We start from the raw sequence: 18,230 nt of genomic DNA, 5'->3' as shown, positions 1-18,230 counted from the left end.
CTCCCAGGTTCCGATCAAGTGGAGCTGAATCATTGAGAAATTCATGTGTTCATGTTACATCCCCTCCGTTTGTAAGGCAAGGGTTAATGCTTCTACCAATGACCCTGATGTTTGCATTGCCTTATGCAATTGCTCCTCTATGTATGATCTCTGACGATAGGCTTCATACTTATCTGGTCACACTATGAGCACCTAGGTAAGCATACGTATCTCGATCCATTTAAGAGGAAAGAAAAATATCTGGAGAATTTGCATCACCTCCTGCATGTGGTAAGAGTCAATAGCAGTCAAGTTAGAAGTTCAGTCCAAATACCTTAGTAGATGCCTGAATAGGCCTAGTTCATTTCTAACTTCTACCGACGCACTGTCCCACTATAATCCACTAGAAACCCTGGTGCGTCACACCGTCATACTGTACCTTCCCTAGGTTAGTACCTGGAGTTAGTCACTTATTGGTACCCTTGGTACCACCTCCATACCTCACCTCCACTATCATTCTCACGGGCTGTCTCTTCTCTTACTGCGGGCAAGCTCTCAAGACCTAAGCAGCCCTTTCTAGACACCTGCCCAAGGAAGCTTTCGTTGCACCAGAATTGACAGTTCTTCTTCCTTCGAAAAAGAAAAAAAAAAAGCTTCGTTTCGAGGCTTGAAGCAAGGAATCGCCATGCCTGGTACGTAACTCACTGCTCGTCTTGCCCCTCCTCTGCTACGCCAATCTGATATCACGGTGGACGACGACTGCAGAAACTGGAAAGTCCGCTGACCAAGCCAATGTTACAGGCGCTCCTATATTTGAAGAAAGCGAATCAACAGCACTCGATGTGCGAGCCAGGGAGTCAGATGAGGAGGTAGACGAAACTAGAGATGCTGGTGCAACCGGTCATGGCGCCTCGCACAAAGAGGCTGCATCTGATGCTGGTTCGCAGGTCGGCGACGATGCAGAGGAGCTCGAAGATGGCATGCTCCTCCGCGATTTGCCCAAGCGAACTACCTTTTATGATCCTGTCGCTGAGCGCCAGATGAGCCAAACCGACGCAAAATACTTCTACCACCGAAACAAGGCCGATGTGCGAAGCGGTGGTGGGGCTGGCAATCAATCAATCCCTCAAAGTCCTTTCCTCGCTTCTGGTTCTCGTCCTGCGACTGAGTATGGTGCCGATTCTCTCATCTTAGACTCGAGTGGTCGTCGAGTTGATTCTTTGCCTCCAGGTCTGGAGATGCCAAATCCTGCCATTGACTCCTCGGGTTTCACTCAATCGCCCACAAAAGTAGAAACGCAACATGCGCCTTTTCCATCAAACGATTCTTCGGCGATTCCACATGCCAGTCAGGTGGCCCAAGACCCTCGACTTCCTGATGGATCCAGTAACGGCCTGCCCTCTGGTGGTCTCTTCGACACTGAGCCTCATATCACGTCAGAATTGAGCGCAATCTCAAAGAACATCCAGAGGATCTTGGATCTCAGGCGCAAGTACATCGCGCTCTCTCACCAGGGTCCAGATGATAACCCAAGAGACGGTCCGGATTGGGAAATTTATCCCCCTCCACCTGAACCTGCATGGCAACAGGCTTCGAGGCAAGCAACAAACGCCGCGGAGCACGTACCGGGCCAGGAGAACACTGGCGCGAACGGGGCCAAGACAGGAACTGAATCCGCATCCAAGGACGCGCCGCAGGATCACCATGAGAGCAAGCGATCGACAAGAAGGCGAAAGCCAGGCCAGGATATCGGAGAAGATTTTGACATGGCGGATGTGTTGCCTCTACCAGGGACTGATGGGCGTTCGTACAAGCTGGATGACAGCGGAGTCTACCAGGTCTTTGAGAACGATGATGCGCATGCGCCTGCGATCAAGGTCCCTACAATTAGGGAGTTCTACATGGATCTTGATGACATCCTGGATGTGTCGTCCGATGGGCCTAGCAAAAGTTTTGCGTTCCGACGTCTTCAGTACCTTGAGGGTAAATTCAACTTATACGTCCTTCTGAATGAGTACCAGGAGACAGCCGATAGCAAGAAGGTTCCTCACAGAGACTTCTATAATGTCCGAAAGGTTGACACTCACGTTCATCATTCTGCATGTATGAATCAGAAGCATCTGCTACGTTTCATCAAAAGTAAGATGAAGAAGTTCCCTAATGAAGTTGTCCTCTTTCGTGATGGACGGCATCTCACTCTCGCCGAGGTCTTCGCTAGCATTAATTTGACTGCCTACGACCTGAGTATAGATACTTTGGATATGCATGTAAGACTCATTTCTGAACTGAAAAGACATATCTTTGGGGTCGTCTACTAACATCATTAGGCTCACACTGATTCATTTCACCGGTTCGACAAGTTCAATCTCAAATACAACCCGGTTGGGGAATCCCGTCTCCGAACCATCTTCCTCAAGACGGATAATTTTATTCATGGCCGCTACCTTGCCGAGATCACTAAGGAGGTTATTTCTGATCTGGAGTCAAGCAAGTATCAAATGGTGGAGTGGCGCATTTCCATCTACGGCAAATCTATAGATGAATGGGACAAGCTCGCCGCTTGGGTCGTCGACAACAAACTCTTCTCTCACAACGTTCGATGGCTCATTCAAATACCCCGCCTTTACGACGTCTACAAAGCCAGTGGTTTGATGGAGACGTTTGAACAGGTGGTTAAGAACGTTTTCCAGCCCCTTTTCGAAGTTACAAAGGACCCGTCAAGCCACCCAAAGCTACATATCTTCCTTCAACGAGTCATTGGATTTGACAGTGTCGACGATGAAAGCAAGGTGGAGCGCCGTTTATTCAAGAAGTTTCCTGTGCCAAAGGTCTGGGATACTAAGCAGAATCCTCCCTATAGTTACTGGATCTACTACCTTTATTCTAATCTGGTATCCTTGAACTATTGGCGTAGGAAGCGAGGATTCAATACACTTGTTCTACGACCTCACTGTGGAGAGGCTGGCGATAGCGAACACTTGGCTGTTGCAGCCTTATGTTGCCACAGCATTAGTCATGGACTTCTCCTTCGCAAAGTGCCCCTTCTTCAGTACATCTTCTACTTGGATCAGATCGGCATCGCCATGTCGCCATTGAGTAACAATGCTCTGTTCCTAGCATACGAACGAAACCCATTTCATCATTACTTCAAGAGGGGACTCAACGTTTCTTTGTCCACAGACGACCCTCTGCAATTTGCTTTCACCAAGGAACCCCTGATCGAGGAATATGCTGTTGCGGCGCAAATCTACAAGCTCAACTCGGTCGACATGTGTGAGTTGGCAAAGAATTCTGTCAAGCAGAGTGGCTATGAGCTGGCCATCAAAGAGCATTGGCTAGGACGTGGCTGTAACAAGCCAGGGAAAGAAGGAAACGCCATGGTAAAGACAAACGTTCCTGATCGCCGAGAAGAATTCCGTTACTTCACGTTGATGCAAGAAAGAGATGTGTAAGTGCAACACTTGAATGCTCCCCCTTTTTTGCGACTTATGTGAAGGTACTAACATGTAGGGTTTAGGTTGTCCAAATATGTCACATATAATGCTGCGAGTGAGCCTTCGGCACAAACTGGTGGCAACGAAAACAAAATGTCAGAGTCAGTGGCATCCATGACTAGCCAGGCTGCTGCTACGGGTCTATCTACAGGCAAGGAGCCTGCGAACCCTGAGATGTCCCCACCGGCCGGCCATCAAATCACGAAGGTTGCGTCTCAGATAGGATTGTCAGCTAGTAGAGACCAGGTGTGGCCCAGTGATGCTATGGCAGACCACCATCTTTCAGGAAGCGATCCGAGAATGTTTCCAGGCATTTTCACTCGGGGTCATCGTACTGGCAGCATGCGGAACCTGGCCCAAGCCGGTGATGACCGGGACATTGCAGACGATGTTTTCGGTCCAGAGACTTGATCTTGATTTCATACGGCTATGGTTAGATTGTGCAGTGACTTTAGGGTACTATGAATAGACTAACTACCTTATTGATGTTGGCATGACTGAAACAAACGGAATGCTGGGTTGCATGGAAACACTTTTTAGACAACGGTACCAGGAAGCTAGTAGTGCTGCCATGCCCGGTACCACGCTCAGTTGAATTTCATCAAGAGATCAGTTCTTTATATTGTATATATAGGCGTCGAAATACCATTTTGTTTGATAAGCTGTTCGGTCCGGATGTGGCATATGAGCACGTATCTTTTACTTGGTTTCTGGATGTATGGACGGATCATCATGAGATACATGCTTTGACCAACGCAAGAGTCTTCAAGTTTAGGACTGGTTATCCAGCGTACATCAATTGAATGAACAATCGTTATTTGAACCTGTACTATACAGCCTGCGTCTCATCCTGAAGTTTGAACTTTAATGCAGGATGCAGGGTAGCAATCGTCAATTTTGGCACCCACTTCCAAGAAAGCTGACGTTATCCGGCAGGGTATTGCTTTGCGGAGAGTTTCCAGCCCAACCGAACCTGCTGTAGATAAAGGGGGCAGACGGAATTTACACAGGTTCGATGCTATTTGTGGTATTAAAACAAGACCTACCTAACCCATGCCTGAGAGACCGCATCGAGTTGCTCCACTACGTATCCTGCCATAGTAGGTAGGATATACCTACCTCTTAGAAATGTACCATGAATCAATGCAATACACACGGACGATTGGTGACATACCTTTTTAACAGTACAACTTCTTAATGCAGATATAGCGTAGCTTGCTGTTCATCTGGACCCTAACTTACTGATTCACTACCTCCTAATTAGTACGTAGTGGAGCCAGGTTATTAATTAGGCTTAATTAGCTTGGGTTACCAGGGGGAGGTACAGTAGGCATGGACGGTATACCTGCCTCGACCTAGTCGTTACTTGCTTGCTCCTCAGACAAACGACGCACTGCGTCACTTCGCATCGCATCGCATCGCATTGCCGCGTTTTGTTTTCTACCAGCCCCTCCTAATCCTTCCCCAATTCTTTTCTGCTGCTAATTTAAAGGTCATCCTTTCCGAAGCACATACGGAACGGTGCAGCCGACAGTGTCAATTCACGACCTTCCGAGATGGGGTTTCTAGGAGTGTACCGGGCTCTCTACGACTACGTGCCCCAAGCCGAGGGTGAGCTCGCCATCAACGATGGCGACTTGCTTTATGTTCTAGATAAGAATGGCAACGACGGTTGGTGGAAAGCAAAGAAGAAGGCCGGCGCCGATGACGAGGAAGAGCCAACCGGCCTCGTTCCTGGTAACTATGTCGAGGAGGTAAGCTGGCTTCAAGAGTTCATCAAATGTTACAGAGCGGTACTAAAGAGTCCCTTTTCTTTCTCAAGGCCCAACCCGTAGACCATGCTCGAGCTCTTTTCGATTATACGCGTCAAACCGACGAGGAGTTGTCGTTTCACGAAGATGCCATTCTGAACGTCTACGATACGTCGGATCCTGACTGGATCCTGACTGGCCTCGACGGCGAATATGGTTTCGTCCCTTCGAATTACATCGAAATGGGAGCAGTTGCCGAAACTGCTCAACCTCCTCTACCATCGCCGCCACCAGCGCTTCCCTCTAGACCCCCGGCAGCTTCAGTCTCTGAACCCGAACCAGAGGCGGCTGCTCCGGACCTACCGACCGATACCGCGTCTCCGCCTCCAAACCCTGCTGCAGCCATTGCAGGAGTCATGCACAACCGGTCAACGTCTCAACAGCCTCAGCAACCTCAGCAACCTGCAGCTCCGCGACAGCCTCCCCGAGCATCCGTTACATTTAGTGAACCCCCTGAAGTCGAGGACGAGCCTGTGCGATCACCAACACTACCAGCCCGACCAAGGGTACCAGCGCCGCCTTCGCCCACCTATGATGAACCTCCTTCTCCTATACATACACGGACCTTTCAGCAGGATCGCAGGGACCCGGAGCGACGTCAAGATGTTGAGCGCACCCCTGGCGGTTTCCACATGTATAATATCAATGAAATGATTTCCGTCATGGGAAAGAAGAAGAAAATGCCCACGACTCTCGGAATCAATCTTCTGACAGGTATTATATTGGTTGCGCCGGAGCATGCTTCTGATGGACCTTCCCAAGAATGGACTGCTGACCGTATGACGCATTACTCGCGAGAGGGAAAGCATGTTTTCATGGAGCTTGTCCGCCCAAGCAAGAGTGTCGACTTCCACGCGGGAGCAAAGGATACCGCGGAAGAGATTGTCAGTATGCTAGGCGAGTTGGCTGGTGCCATTCGATTCGAGGGACTCCGCGACTCGATTATAGGAACATCAGGGAGCGGCGGCGGCGGCGGCCTTAAGAAAGGTCAGATTCTCTATGACTTTATGGCTCAGGGCGACGATGAGGTCACTGTTGCGGTTGGTGACGATGTATTTGTTCTCGATGATACCAAGAGTGAAGAGTGGTGGCAAGTCCGCCGGCTCAAGAATGGTAAAGAGGGAGTGGTCCCTAGTAGCTATATTGAAGTTACAGGCTCTGTTGCCACACCACCATCCGGCGGCGTTAACTCAGCCAAGTCGCTTGTCGAACAGAACCGTCTCGAAGAAATTCGATTGACGAAGGAAGCCATACAGGCTGGCAAAGAACCTCAGCAGGTAGGACCGGGAATGCCTCTCCCTGAACGAGGCAGTAGCCTCACGGCACGAGAAACTGGTAGTAATTCGGGACAACAGCGGAGTCGCCGAGAAAATGGACGAAACGATGGCGGGAGTCAGAGCCGATCAAAGTCTAGTAAGTGCCCGCATAACACGGCGCGCTCTGTATAAGATACCGAGCTGCCCGACCTCCATCAGTTTACTGACTTCAACCTCTAGAGCCAGACTCGTCCAAGGTGCGAACTTGGACCGACCGATCTCGATCTTTTAGTGTGGAAGCCCAATTTCTCGGACTCAAGGATGGCAAGATCCATTTGCACAAGATGAACGGTGTCAAGATTGCTGTCCCTATCACAAAGATGTCACGCGAAGATCTAGAGTATGTTGAAAACTTCACAGGTATCTCCTTGGAAGACGACAAACCACTGGCGGATGTCAAGCGAGCTAGGTCTGCCGAAAAGAAATCGCCAGAACGCAGTCCTTCAGCTGGTGCGACTATCGATAAGGATCCGAAGTCCGACTACGACTGGTTCCAATTCTTCCTTTCCTGCGAGGTCGCCGTGGGCTTGTGCGAGCGTTACGCACAAGCCTTTGTCAAGGACTCTATGGACGAGAGCGTACTGCCCGATGTCGATGCTACCACATTGCGAGCGCTTGGAATTCGCGAGGGTGACATCATAAAAGTCATGCGTACTCTGGATGCCAAGTACGGCCGCAGTCGTGGTGGGAAGAGAGGTGCTGCTGATGCAGCTGATGGCGAGGGAGGCTTGTTCTCCGGTCCCGGTGGCGCATTAAGGAATAACACTCGCAAAGGCCGCCCTGCACCAGCAGTACAGACCAGTGATGTTGTTGATGCTGGTGCTTTCTCTCAAGGCGATTCATCTAAGCCTGGAGAAGACGATACGAAATCGCCCCAACCAACAAGCCCCTCCAACAAGAACTCCGAATCTCGCCAGGCGACCAACACCGGCTTTGACGACGATGCTTGGGATGTGAAGCCGAGCAAGCAACAAACACCGCCATCGCAGCCGCCAGCTGAGCCAAGCCAGAAGCCTGCCCCTGAGCCCGCCCCCGTGTCGCCTCTTCCCCCAGCACTGACCGGCTCGATGCAAGAGCTATCTCTGCTTTCAACACCACTCGAACCCACGAGGACAGAGCCGGCACCAGCTACATCAGCGTCAACTACCCAGGCACCCGTTATCTCTGCCCAGCCAACATCCTCAGCACCCACATCGCAGGCCCTTGGCGGCGCTACCCCGTCATTCTTTACCTCTGTTGCGCAGGCGAGACAGCGCCCTGCTCCGCCACAAGCTTCTAACCAGGGCTCTCTTGTCCCACCTCCACCTCAGCGACCCCTTTCAGCACCGCAGTCAGCTCAGCCTAGTGGGTTTGCCCCTCCTCCCATGATGCCTCAGATGACGGGTGCTCTACAGGGTCAGGTTGCCCCCCCTGGCCAGAGCCTGAGTGATCTCACACAGGCTCGCCTACAGCAGCAATACACAGCTCAAATGCAGCAACAGCAATCCCTTCAGCAGATGCAGCCCAACATGACTGGATTCCCTGGACAGCAAGCTCCTGTGCAGATGCCTTTCCAAACTGGCGCTGGTCAGTTTATGCAGCCGATGATGACAGGAATGACTGGACAGAACCAATTTATGCCGATGCAAGCTCAACCTACTGGCTTCCAACCATCATTTCCCGCCACCCAATCAATGTATGGAGCTCCCACAGGGGGCATCAATAGCTACCTTCCCCCTGCTCTTGAACCACAGCGAACTGGTATGTCTGGCTTGGTCCCTCAACCGACGGGAATGTCGAACATGGGCAACATGGGTGGCATCAACAGCACACAAGCCCCTCAGCCTTTGCAACCACAACAAACCGGGCCGCCTCCTCCTGTACGATTCGGCGTGACGAACGACGCCAAGAAATTGGCTCCTCAAGCAACTGGGCGAAGGGCCAACCTGTCGCAAGCGAGTAAGTCAATGGTCCAATGCCTTTTGTGTTACAAGATGCTGATGTTCTTATAGCTCCCCAGAATCCTTTCGGTTTCTGATCCAAGAAAGGCATACGACAATAGGTCGCTGGTGGCTCGTCACTTTGTAATTTTGCGAATACTCTAAACACTCTGGACACATATCTTCACATCTTGTATGCATGTGTAGGCTTACCAGACAAGGCCGCCTTGGAGTCGAGCGTGGGGTAATAGTACTATATTCATAACTGGTCACGGCTTAGCCGGATCAGTTCGCTTCTCATCTTAATCTATAAGTTTATGCCAAACCATTTGTTGATCTCTTAACATGCGACCGCCCTTAATACAGATATTGTTGCTGGTGAGATAGATAAACCAAAAAAAGAGGAATCACAAACAAAAAAGCCAGAGAATCTTCAGATGAAGCCCATCTTACACTTTGCACCTGATGGAGTAACTTGGCGCGAGTTCCAACCTTAGCTGTAGTCTCCAACGATTGCGATTCCAGTATTGTGTTGCGGATGCCGCCGGTGTTACTTGGTCTTTCCCGCAGTGATCGAAGCAGCGAGTAGAGCAAATCTTGGTCAGCCGATGCATCAGGCTATGTGTGACTGTATGCTTCTGCGCTGCTCCTATCTCGTTCAAGCCTTGCGACGGCGACCGCCACTGACTTTGGATGGACCTGTTGCCACGGAGGAGAAGTCGATCTCAGCCTCTGTAAGTGGGCTTTCCTCGACCTTCTCTTGTGATTCCGAGGATGGCTCGAAGCGCTTTCGGACAGCGCGAATCATCATGAAGAACCAGTAGAAGTTGAGGCTGTTTAGCGTAACATTGCTTGCCAGATAAGCAACTCCGATCCACATAGGCACTGTCGAGTCTGGATGTGCGAATGACATGGTGGGCATCATGAGGGCCTTCATATCGGGGTTCACGTTGATGGCAGACCAGACGTCGCGGTAGACACGGAAAGAAGAGTAGGTTCCGTAAACAAGCCGGCAGGAGAAGAAAGTGAAAAGGAGCGCAAAACCATTGTACAGCTGTGCCTTGGAACCGGTCATGTTGAGCTTATCCATAAACCAATGAACATTGAGGAAAGGAGTGGAAAGTTCCCAGAGGATGAAGACGCAGGCATAGTGGTTGAGGAATGGGCGCTGGAGTATATTAGTATATATAATGTGATAACTGGAGATGTTGAAGTTAGACGTACAAACCCGAGTGAGTACACGAGAAGAGCAGCAACCGCATGTGCGAGTGTTCCCACACCGAAGACATCAAAGTTCAAACTTGTAACCACGAGGTCCCATAGAAAGTACCCTGCCGCAAGGGCTTGAATGAAGCCGGCGCCACCAGTATAGCCCCAGATGCGCTCCTCCCATTGCATGTTACTCATCTCAGTGTCGACGAACATGACCCAGATAGCCAAAGCGTTGATCAGGCAGCTCTGGACCATTGAAACAACGTGGGCATCCCAGTTGAGACGTCGCTTACGGGACAGCTTTGAGTAGTGCTCTGGGGCTAAAAGGTTTGAGATCCATGGTGAGATTGGCCAAAAGATGACCGAGTATAGCAACGCAGCAGCGAAGACTTCGTGAATGTGCAACGGCAGAGTTGGAAGGTCAAAGTAGTCGGCCCATGGCTGTGTCTTTTCCGACAGCCACGCAATAGGCGGCAAAGGGAATGGGTCCTTCATGATGGGCAGGATCGTGAACGTAGATGTTGAGGTTGAGGTTGGGGGTTTTCAGCCGAGATAGTCTTGAGTTCTCGAAGGCGCAAGCGAAAACAGAGGAAGGAGAAGAAGACCAAGTCTAACCAGAGGAAGTGGATGGGGCAGGAATTATAACAAAAGACCGAGGCAATGCGGCGCAAGTAATTTTAGTATGCAGCTTTCATGGTAATGATACCTGCTGGTATTGGATATTAAGGCAACCTACTAAGCTTCAGTACCATGATGAGTTAGTTAGTGGAGGTTCCTGGTCACGTCTGTTGGGGAAGCTCACGTGGGACAACCACGGGTAAGGGTCCGCAGGGTCGCTTTTAGATCCCCACGGGCGGTAGCGCTCTGATAGGTCTTATTTCCAGTGCTCAGACGTTGAGATTCAGGTACACGTCTAGGTGGCTAGGGACCTCAATACAGCCCGTCGTCGGGTCGGGTGCTACCGTCATAGGTATCGTTTGCCAGGACACCCCCACCAGATCAAATGAGCTCCCTTTAGTCCAATGTACAGAACGGGTACAGTCCAGCTGCCACATCACTCTTTAGAACACCAGACCAACCTCCAGCTCGACCTGTTCAACCACTATCTATAGGTTTTGTGCTGAACCTTGAGAGTGCGGCATCTTCAAGCCAAGACGTATTTGACTTTTTATTTCCTGTCGCGTAAACTTGGTCTACCAACTTTTGAATCGAGCCAAACATTGAAGATCGACCGCATCGTATCGTGTCACGCAACGACACGACTTTCCTTCAGCCATGGCAGAGGCTCTAAGGGACCTACTGGCTCCCGAACAGAAGAACGATCCCGCTGCTTTGGACTATCTCACCTATCTTGCCGAACAGCAATCCAGCTTCCTGCAGACATCAGAGCCTCAAGTGCTGTCCCAGACTTCGCATTCGCTACTCCTCGCCGTACAGGCCCTTTCGAAGAGATCTCATAAACCTATCGTCGATTCAGCAGCGAGCCATGCTTCTTTGAAAGATTCTCTCCCGGCTCTAGCTCAGCGAGCTTCCGATCTTGTTCAAGCAGTGCCTCGTCTAGATGCACAAGCTGAACACTTCTCATCGGCCTTCGGCAAGGCCAGTGACAGCAAGCTGCTCGCGCGAAGGAAGCAGGCTTTGTTACTCCTTAGAAACTCGGAACGACTAGTCGATGTCATGGAAATGCCTTTGCTTCTCTCTTCTGCCGTTTCAGCTGCCCCAGTCAATCACTCCACTACGCTCGAGCTCTACGCACACGTTCGACGTCTAGCTTCCCTCTATCCAGATTCACCGCTTGTCATCTCAGTAATGCAAGAGGCCGATGCAGCTATCCGAGAGATGGCAGCAGACCTCATTGGAACCCTCAAAGCACCTAATCTTAAACTGGCTGCAGCTATCAGAACGATAGGCTGGCTGAAGCGTATCGTCCCTGACCTGGTTACTGACGCCTCGACAGAGGACGCACTTCCAGCTGTGTTCTTGGTCTGCCGTCTATCTACGCTCTTGACGACGTTGGAAGCATTGGAGCCTCTACGGGATTTGGCAGACGAGGAACGACTTCGAAAGGACAAGGCCACTAGCACATGGTCGGGCGGCCAACAGACGGAACGCTACCTGAAGAGGTTCATCGAGATATTTCGAGAACAGAGCTTCAGTATTGTCTCTGTGTTCAAGAGTATAAACTCAAGCTTCTCCTCCCAGACATCCGATAGCAACGATCCGTTGGGATCACTGCCCTCTCCGATGGCCAATTTCCCTTTGCATATGGTCGAGATGCTTGTGGAAACTCTGCGCATTTACCTTCCCACTGTCAAAGATCAAACATCAAGAGAGAGCATCTTGACACAGGTACTTTACTGCGCGGGAAGCTTGGGTAGGCTGGGAGCCGACTTCGGCATGCTCCTCGCTTCGATCGGTGTTGTTGAATGGGTTGAACTCGTCAAACGCCATCGTCTCTTAGCTGGACGTCTTGAATCTGTCATAGGCGATTATCGGGGCAGCCAGGCTGGTACCGGTACCGGTGGCGTTGGCGCAAATTGACCACATCAATCTACATACTCAAGTTAGCATGGCATGGCCATGCTTTACTAACACGTGCTAGATGCATCAAAGCGGGGCCCATTACTTCAACGGGGTCTGTCTTGTTTAGTCCGATTTTATCTCGTCATGTCACTCACTCAATCCCTCTCACTTGTGGCTCAAGTCTGTGACTAGCCATGGGCATTTCAATTGCTAGCTCGTCATCTCAACACGATGATGCTGTTGTACCCTCCCCAGTGACCGAGAAAAGGTCCTCGCGGTCGGCCAATTCAGGTATGCCTTGTTTTCAAGGTCTGATATCGAGAGCCTATCCTCTCGGCGCGGACCGGCCTCGGTGTTCATAATCTGACATGTTCATAGCTCGTCATTTCATATCTGGTCTTGGCTCGGGTGTGACTTCTGCTGTTATTTTGCAGCCACTGGATCTTCTCAAGACACGAGTACAGCAATCTAGGAGCTCTTCATTGGTTGCTACTCTGCGCGACCTAAGGAAGTCTTCAAGCTTGGTGCAGTCATTATGGAGAGGCACCGTTCCGTCTGCGCTTAGGACAGGGTTTGGATCAGCTCTCTACTTTACGACGCTGAACGCCATCCGTCAACATGCGCACCAGACAGGCGTTCTGGGTCGTCGCCTGCAAACCCAAGGTCGCTCATCGGTGCTTCCGTCCTTGACGAACTCGGGCAACCTCATATCAGGTGCTGTTGCAAGGACGTTTGCTGGCTTTGTATTGATGCCGTTGACTGTGATCAAGGTTCGCTTTGAGTCCAGTCTTTACTCTTACCCTTCGATTATGTCTGCCGCTACTGATATAGGCCGTACCCACGGCTGGCGCGGTTTCTTTTCGGGGTTCGGAGCTACAGCACTGCGGGATGCACCATATGCTGGCATGTACGTATTGTTTTATGAGATGCTCAAGTCACGGCTTGGAGCACTTGCTTCCAAACCGGTCATTTCCGGCGATGGGCAAACCAGGATGCAGGCCACTCTGGCTAGCTCAGTCAACTTTACCTCTGCCATGCTCGCTGGCGCAGCATGCTCGGTAGTTTCAAATCCTTTTGATGCTGTGAAAACTCGCATTCAATTGCAGCCGCTGGAGTACCGGAACATATGGCATGCCTGGTATAAAATGGTGACACAGGAGGGCGTCCGGTCATTATGGGATGGCCTAGCGTTACGAATGAGTCGCAAAGCTATGAGTTCGGCACTGGCCTGGACTGTTTACGAAGAGTTGATCCGTCGAGCTGGAGCAAAGTAAATGTATATTGTGTACAACAACTGTAACAAAACCTCCCCCCAACAGATAAACAGTAGACCACTTTTATGCAACTGATATAATGTAAAACATACCGCCCGCTGTCAGCAATCCGTCTTGTGAACCCTATGCCGGGCGCACGCCTGCAAGATACATCAAAAGTGAAGGTGATTTACTCCTGCGGCGGCTGTGCTTGTCTGATTTGTCTGATTTCTTACGCACCCACTCGAACTCAGGCTCGTCTCTGCCATGTCGCTTCTCCTCCACCATGAGCATCTTGCTTCGCTTCTCGCGGATCAACTTGGTGTGCTTCCATAGTTGATCTTGTTCCCACTCAGGGACCCAGCGTCTGATCAGTACGTAGTCAGGATCCTAGCAGTAAAGTTAGTTCATTGTACCAGGTGTAAGCTGGGCTGATTGGACCATGTCCACGAGGTGATTACATACCGCATCAAAATCGAATTCGACACCAAACTCGCGCAAAGACTCTATAGAAAGATGGCGGCGAGCCATGCGTGTGTAAGTTGGACGAGCGACTTGACCTCCTGGGCGAGGAGCAGGAGGGGGTGGAGGAATGGTAGCTATCTGGTTGATTGGGGCATATGGGTGGGATGAGCCCGGCATTGCGTGATGTGGAAGAGGCTGTGGTCGAGGTGATGGCTGCTGTTCCTTTTTGATCTTTTCCTTCTTCAAGATGGCCTCGATAGCTTTGTCATCAAGACCTGATTTAATCAGGTCTTCCTTAAGGCGCTTTTGGTATTCTCTGTCTTTCGCCTCCTGATCGGCCTTCTCCTTTGCTACGCGATCTTTCTCCGCTTGCTTGTAGCGTTCAACGGCTTCGGCGGCTTCCTTCTCCTTTTGGTCCCTAAGTTTCTTCTCTTTGGTAATACGTTCAAGTTCCTTCCTCTTGTAATCCTCAACAGCGGAATTGGCCTCCTTTTCGCGGCGTTGTCTCTCTTCTGCGGCCTCATCTTCCTCCCTAAGCCGCTTCAACTCGATTTCCTTCTTGATGCGGTCTTCCTCATCCGCACGAGCTTTGCGTCCCTTGATCTTCTCCAGCTCGCGCTTAGCTTGCTTGAGCTCTTCTTCGTCTTGAAACTCTCTCAAGCGTCGCCGCTCTTCATCGTCTCGGGCACGGGCAAGATGCATCTTCTCAAGCTCTTTACGAGACTGTTCCGCTTCCCACTCTTCGCGATATCCCTTGACTAGTTGTCGCTCGTCCTTTTCACGCTGTCGTTGATCCCTTTCACGTGAGCTAGCGAGTCTAGTCTTCTCAAGATCTTTGCGTGCTTGCTCGGCCTCCCACTCATCACGATATTGCTTAACCAGTTTTCGCTCTTCTTTCTCCCGAGACGTGGCAAGGCGCAAATCCTCAAGCTCCTTGCGAGCTCTCTCAGCCTCCCATTCTTCTCGGGTCATGAATGAAGAAGAGCGAGACCTAGATGATCGGGATGGTGATGATCGTGAGCGTGAGCGCCGACGGCGAGACGATCGTGAGACTTGCTTGCGATCATCCTCGTCATCAGAAGACAAGTCGTTGTAGATTTTATTATTGATAATCACAGGAACTGGGGCTGGAGGACTGCTGGCGCGACGGTCTCTTGTACGGGAATAGTCCCTCGAGCGGGAGCGGGAATTGGATCGATGTACACTTGTGATGTTAAGACGGTCGGCTCCAAGGTAGCTGGGGCCTGGAGGAGCGTCATAGTAGTTTGAAGGACGCTGAGGGTTTTGGACATAGCGAATACCAGGAGACGGCCCTCGTTTCTGGTAACGGGAGTCGTAGTCATCCTCATCGTAACTATAGCTACTGCGACTCATTTTGAGAGTAGTAGAACAGTAGCTGGCCAAAGGGAAGTCGAGCAAGGGTGTTATGCCAGGTATGTATACAGTTAGAGTCTCTAAGCAATTAGCGACGGGTGTCAACAAAGAGGACAGAAAAGGAAGGAGAGCGAAGGAGGAGGAGGAGCGACAGCGGCTGATAAATAGACATCGAGGATCCTTGGTCGTTCGGAGGGAACCGCTTACCAGATTGCTGTAGGGCTGGCCTTACAAGAAGAGGGGGCGGGGGCTAAAACTCAGTGGGGGCCGGATCCTAATCCTCGTCCGAACATCCATGGTCCCTTGTCTGTTCGCCTGTCAGCACCAGTCATTAATAGGGTTCCGGGTTACAGGTTGCAGGTACGGGTACATCGCACAACGTGGCGGCCTTTTCGTCCCAGAAGCAGGAGCAGCGGTGAGTGGTGAGAACTAATCTCATGATATGATAGAAATTATGTCCTGGTTCCACTGTGACTGATATCAATGCACCGTAACCGCCACAAATTCATGGAGGTGTCTATCGGTTGAGCTATCGTGGCTCCTCAAGCCGACCCTCCTTATTGGGGATGGCGCCACGCTTTGGGGCTTATAGGTGTGAGACGATCGCAACCCGAAACGACAAAGCATCTCCTACCCGCGTTCATGGCCTCGGCGGTCACTTGACCAAGCATAAATGGTCGCTTGAGGCGCAGCCGTAGGGCTGGTAACGCTGTAGAACGGAAGACATGTAGGCAGGCGCTTATTGAAACGATACCGCCGGGCTATATCTGTTAACGAGACATTTTGACACGGCCAGGATGAAATAAAACACATGTTCAGTATCGTTAAGGTGATATTGGGGTGGGCGCTTCCTAGTCTGATCTGAAACTCTCGCTGGTGCTAACTTCATTTGGTACGAAGCATTTGCTCAATGTGCTCGCGGCTATTCTTGTGTGTCGTTTCCAGATACAGCAACCGCTGACTGAGCTTGTCCACCTCGCCCTCCAGAGTTTGCGTTTGTCCCTCAAGCTTTTGCCGAAGAGAGTCCACGGGCAGTGAGACAAACCTGCAAGATATCACAACACCAGTCAGACATCGGACAGAGGAATCAATGATGAAGACGACCGCGACGGGAGGAAAGGATTAGTGGTAGTGGGTACTTACATTTTTCCAACACCTTCATAAACGACAGCATCGGAAGGAAGAGAAGCCATCTCATTGATGGTCAGCTTGACAAGGCGTTGCTCACGTTGCTTGGAAGTCATTTGTGTTCGGGCCAGGCCGATCTGCTGCTGGGCTACGAAAGCCTGGCTTTCGATCTCCCGCACGAGCTAGAAGCCGCAGGCGTGGTTAGCATGACTACTACCAGGCGATAGCCTACGCGGTTTGTTTCGCATATCTGTTGTAAGCATTTGGGGACATACCTTTTGCAAGGCCTCATTTGGAATCGACATGATGGTGTTGATATGTAGGATGAGAACTGCGGGACAAGGTTGTAATAACTGACTTGAGTACCTGCCTGTGGAGAAGGCGTTTAGGGGCCTACGTACCAACCTAGTGGGGGTGTCGTTGAACCGTACCTTGGGCTAGGTTAAATGTTAATAAGTACCTATTCTTACATAAGTCCCTATGTAAATTATACTTTATATATTTCTATTAAGAATCTAGCTTTCTTAACTTGAAAGATAGCTTATTAAGTAAATTAAATTATAAGCTTAATTTAATTAATACTTTTAATAGCTATTAAACTTTAATAACTATTAATATATAATAGCTTTTTATTTTTTTCTTTACTTCTTTTCTAATATATATATATTTATTTTATATACTTTTTTTTTAAAAAGAAAATACTTTACTTAGTAAATTAACTTCTTGCTTAATTTATTAATACTAACTATAATTACTAAACTTAACTATTACTAATATAGCTATAACTTATATATATATAAGGCTACTATATAAAATATAGTAGCTTTTTCTTTTTTCCTTCTTTTTATAACTACCTTAACCTTTAAAATACTTTCTTTTTCTTATAATAAGATCTTATTTTTTAAAAATATTTATATAAAATATTACTATAGGTATTAGCTTAATAGCTTAAAAGATTAAGTTACTAATATAATTAAAGTCTTTAATAGTAAGATTATTACTAGATTAACTATAAAATAATTAACTATAATCTTTATATTATAATCCCTATAGTTATTAAGAATCTAGCTTTATTAGCTTTAAAGATAACCCCTTAGGTAGGTTAAATTATAAGCTTACTTTAATTAGTATTACTAATAGCTATTAAACTTTAACTATTACTAATATAGTAATATATATAAAAGGCTACTATATAGGGTATAGTAGCCTAGCTTTCCTTCTTTTTCTTTTACCCTAGCTTTAATCTATATATAGAAGTTATTAAACCCTTAAACCCTACCTATTAATTTATATTACTAACCTATTTTATAGTTATAGAAATCCTAGCTAAGTACTATAATATTCTCCTAATAAAAGATTACTATTATAATAATAATATATACCTAGGAATTATAGAAATTAAAGTAGCTACTTTATATATATTATAAGCTACTATAAACTTAATTTTTAATCCCTTTTTTAACCTTATTATATATAAAATTAACTTAGCTATCTTTATTTATAAGCTTTCTTAGCTAATTTAGTAAAATATAGATATAGATTATACTTTATCTTTAGTTATTAAATTAATTATATTAAAAAAGCTAGTAAAAAAGCTAGTTATAAAAAAAGAACCTAAGAATAATAAGAAGAGGTTTCTTAAGAAGATTAACCTAGGTAGCTAAACTATTTACTATATATAGTTTATTATTTTAAAAGATTAAGTAAAGATAATAGTTAGCTATATAAATAGGCTATAATAGAATTAGTATATAGT

General features: G+C 48.6%; 7 protein-coding genes across 7 annotated transcripts; 4 read left to right on the top strand and 3 right to left on the bottom strand.

Annotated features, from left to right (window-relative positions):
* Window positions 1-664: 664 nt before the first annotated feature.
* Window positions 665-3,884, top strand: FIESC28_00546 (uncharacterized protein; the record flags this gene model as incomplete). The annotated part of the gene is made up of 4 exons (XM_031154697.1): window positions 665-671; window positions 745-2,246; window positions 2,307-3,427; window positions 3,497-3,884. 4 exons carry the CDS (start codon window positions 665-667, stop codon window positions 3,882-3,884), a joined length of 3,018 nt encoding a protein of 1,005 aa, XP_031021229.1.
* Window positions 3,885-5,029: 1,145 nt separating this feature from the next.
* FIESC28_00545 (uncharacterized protein) lies at window positions 5,030-8,617 on the top strand (the record flags this gene model as incomplete). The annotated part of the gene is made up of 4 exons (XM_031154696.1): window positions 5,030-5,227; window positions 5,278-6,697; window positions 6,781-8,538; window positions 8,592-8,617. The coding sequence occupies 4 exons, from the start codon at window positions 5,030-5,032 to the stop codon at window positions 8,615-8,617; spliced, it is 3,402 nt and encodes a 1,133-aa protein (XP_031021228.1).
* A 560-nt stretch (window positions 8,618-9,177) lies between these two features.
* On the bottom strand, window positions 9,178-10,226 carry FIESC28_00544 (uncharacterized protein; the record flags this gene model as incomplete). Its single annotated transcript, XM_031154695.1, has 2 exons — window positions 9,178-9,687; window positions 9,744-10,226. 2 exons carry the CDS (start codon window positions 10,224-10,226, stop codon window positions 9,178-9,180), a joined length of 993 nt encoding a protein of 330 aa, XP_031021227.1.
* A 780-nt stretch (window positions 10,227-11,006) lies between these two features.
* On the top strand, window positions 11,007-12,272 carry FIESC28_00543 (uncharacterized protein; the record flags this gene model as incomplete). Its single annotated transcript, XM_031154694.1, has 1 exon — window positions 11,007-12,272. The coding sequence occupies one exon, from the start codon at window positions 11,007-11,009 to the stop codon at window positions 12,270-12,272; it is 1,266 nt and encodes a 421-aa protein (XP_031021226.1).
* Window positions 12,273-12,622: 350 nt separating this feature from the next.
* On the top strand, window positions 12,623-13,528 carry FIESC28_00542 (uncharacterized protein; the record flags this gene model as incomplete). The annotated part of the gene is made up of 1 exon (XM_031154693.1): window positions 12,623-13,528. One exon carries the CDS (start codon window positions 12,623-12,625, stop codon window positions 13,526-13,528), a length of 906 nt encoding a protein of 301 aa, XP_031021225.1.
* A 123-nt stretch (window positions 13,529-13,651) lies between these two features.
* FIESC28_00541 (uncharacterized protein) lies at window positions 13,652-15,346 on the bottom strand (the record flags this gene model as incomplete). The annotated part of the gene is made up of 2 exons (XM_031154692.1): window positions 13,652-13,897; window positions 13,973-15,346. The coding sequence occupies 2 exons, from the start codon at window positions 15,344-15,346 to the stop codon at window positions 13,652-13,654; spliced, it is 1,620 nt and encodes a 539-aa protein (XP_031021224.1).
* An 885-nt stretch (window positions 15,347-16,231) lies between these two features.
* On the bottom strand, window positions 16,232-16,779 carry FIESC28_00540 (uncharacterized protein; the record flags this gene model as incomplete). Its single annotated transcript, XM_031154691.1, has 3 exons — window positions 16,232-16,391; window positions 16,490-16,656; window positions 16,750-16,779. 3 exons carry the CDS (start codon window positions 16,777-16,779, stop codon window positions 16,232-16,234), a joined length of 357 nt encoding a protein of 118 aa, XP_031021223.1.
* Window positions 16,780-18,230: the final 1,451 nt, after the last annotated feature.

Source organism: Fusarium coffeatum, assembly GCF_003316985.1.
Source record: "Fusarium coffeatum strain FIESC_28 chromosome Unknown BRIP53273_contig_13, whole genome shotgun sequence".
Classification (NCBI taxonomy): domain Eukaryota; kingdom Fungi; phylum Ascomycota; class Sordariomycetes; order Hypocreales; family Nectriaceae; genus Fusarium; species Fusarium coffeatum.
The sequence above is the reverse complement of the archived record's forward strand: the minus strand, read 5'-3'. Positions and strand labels throughout refer to the sequence as shown.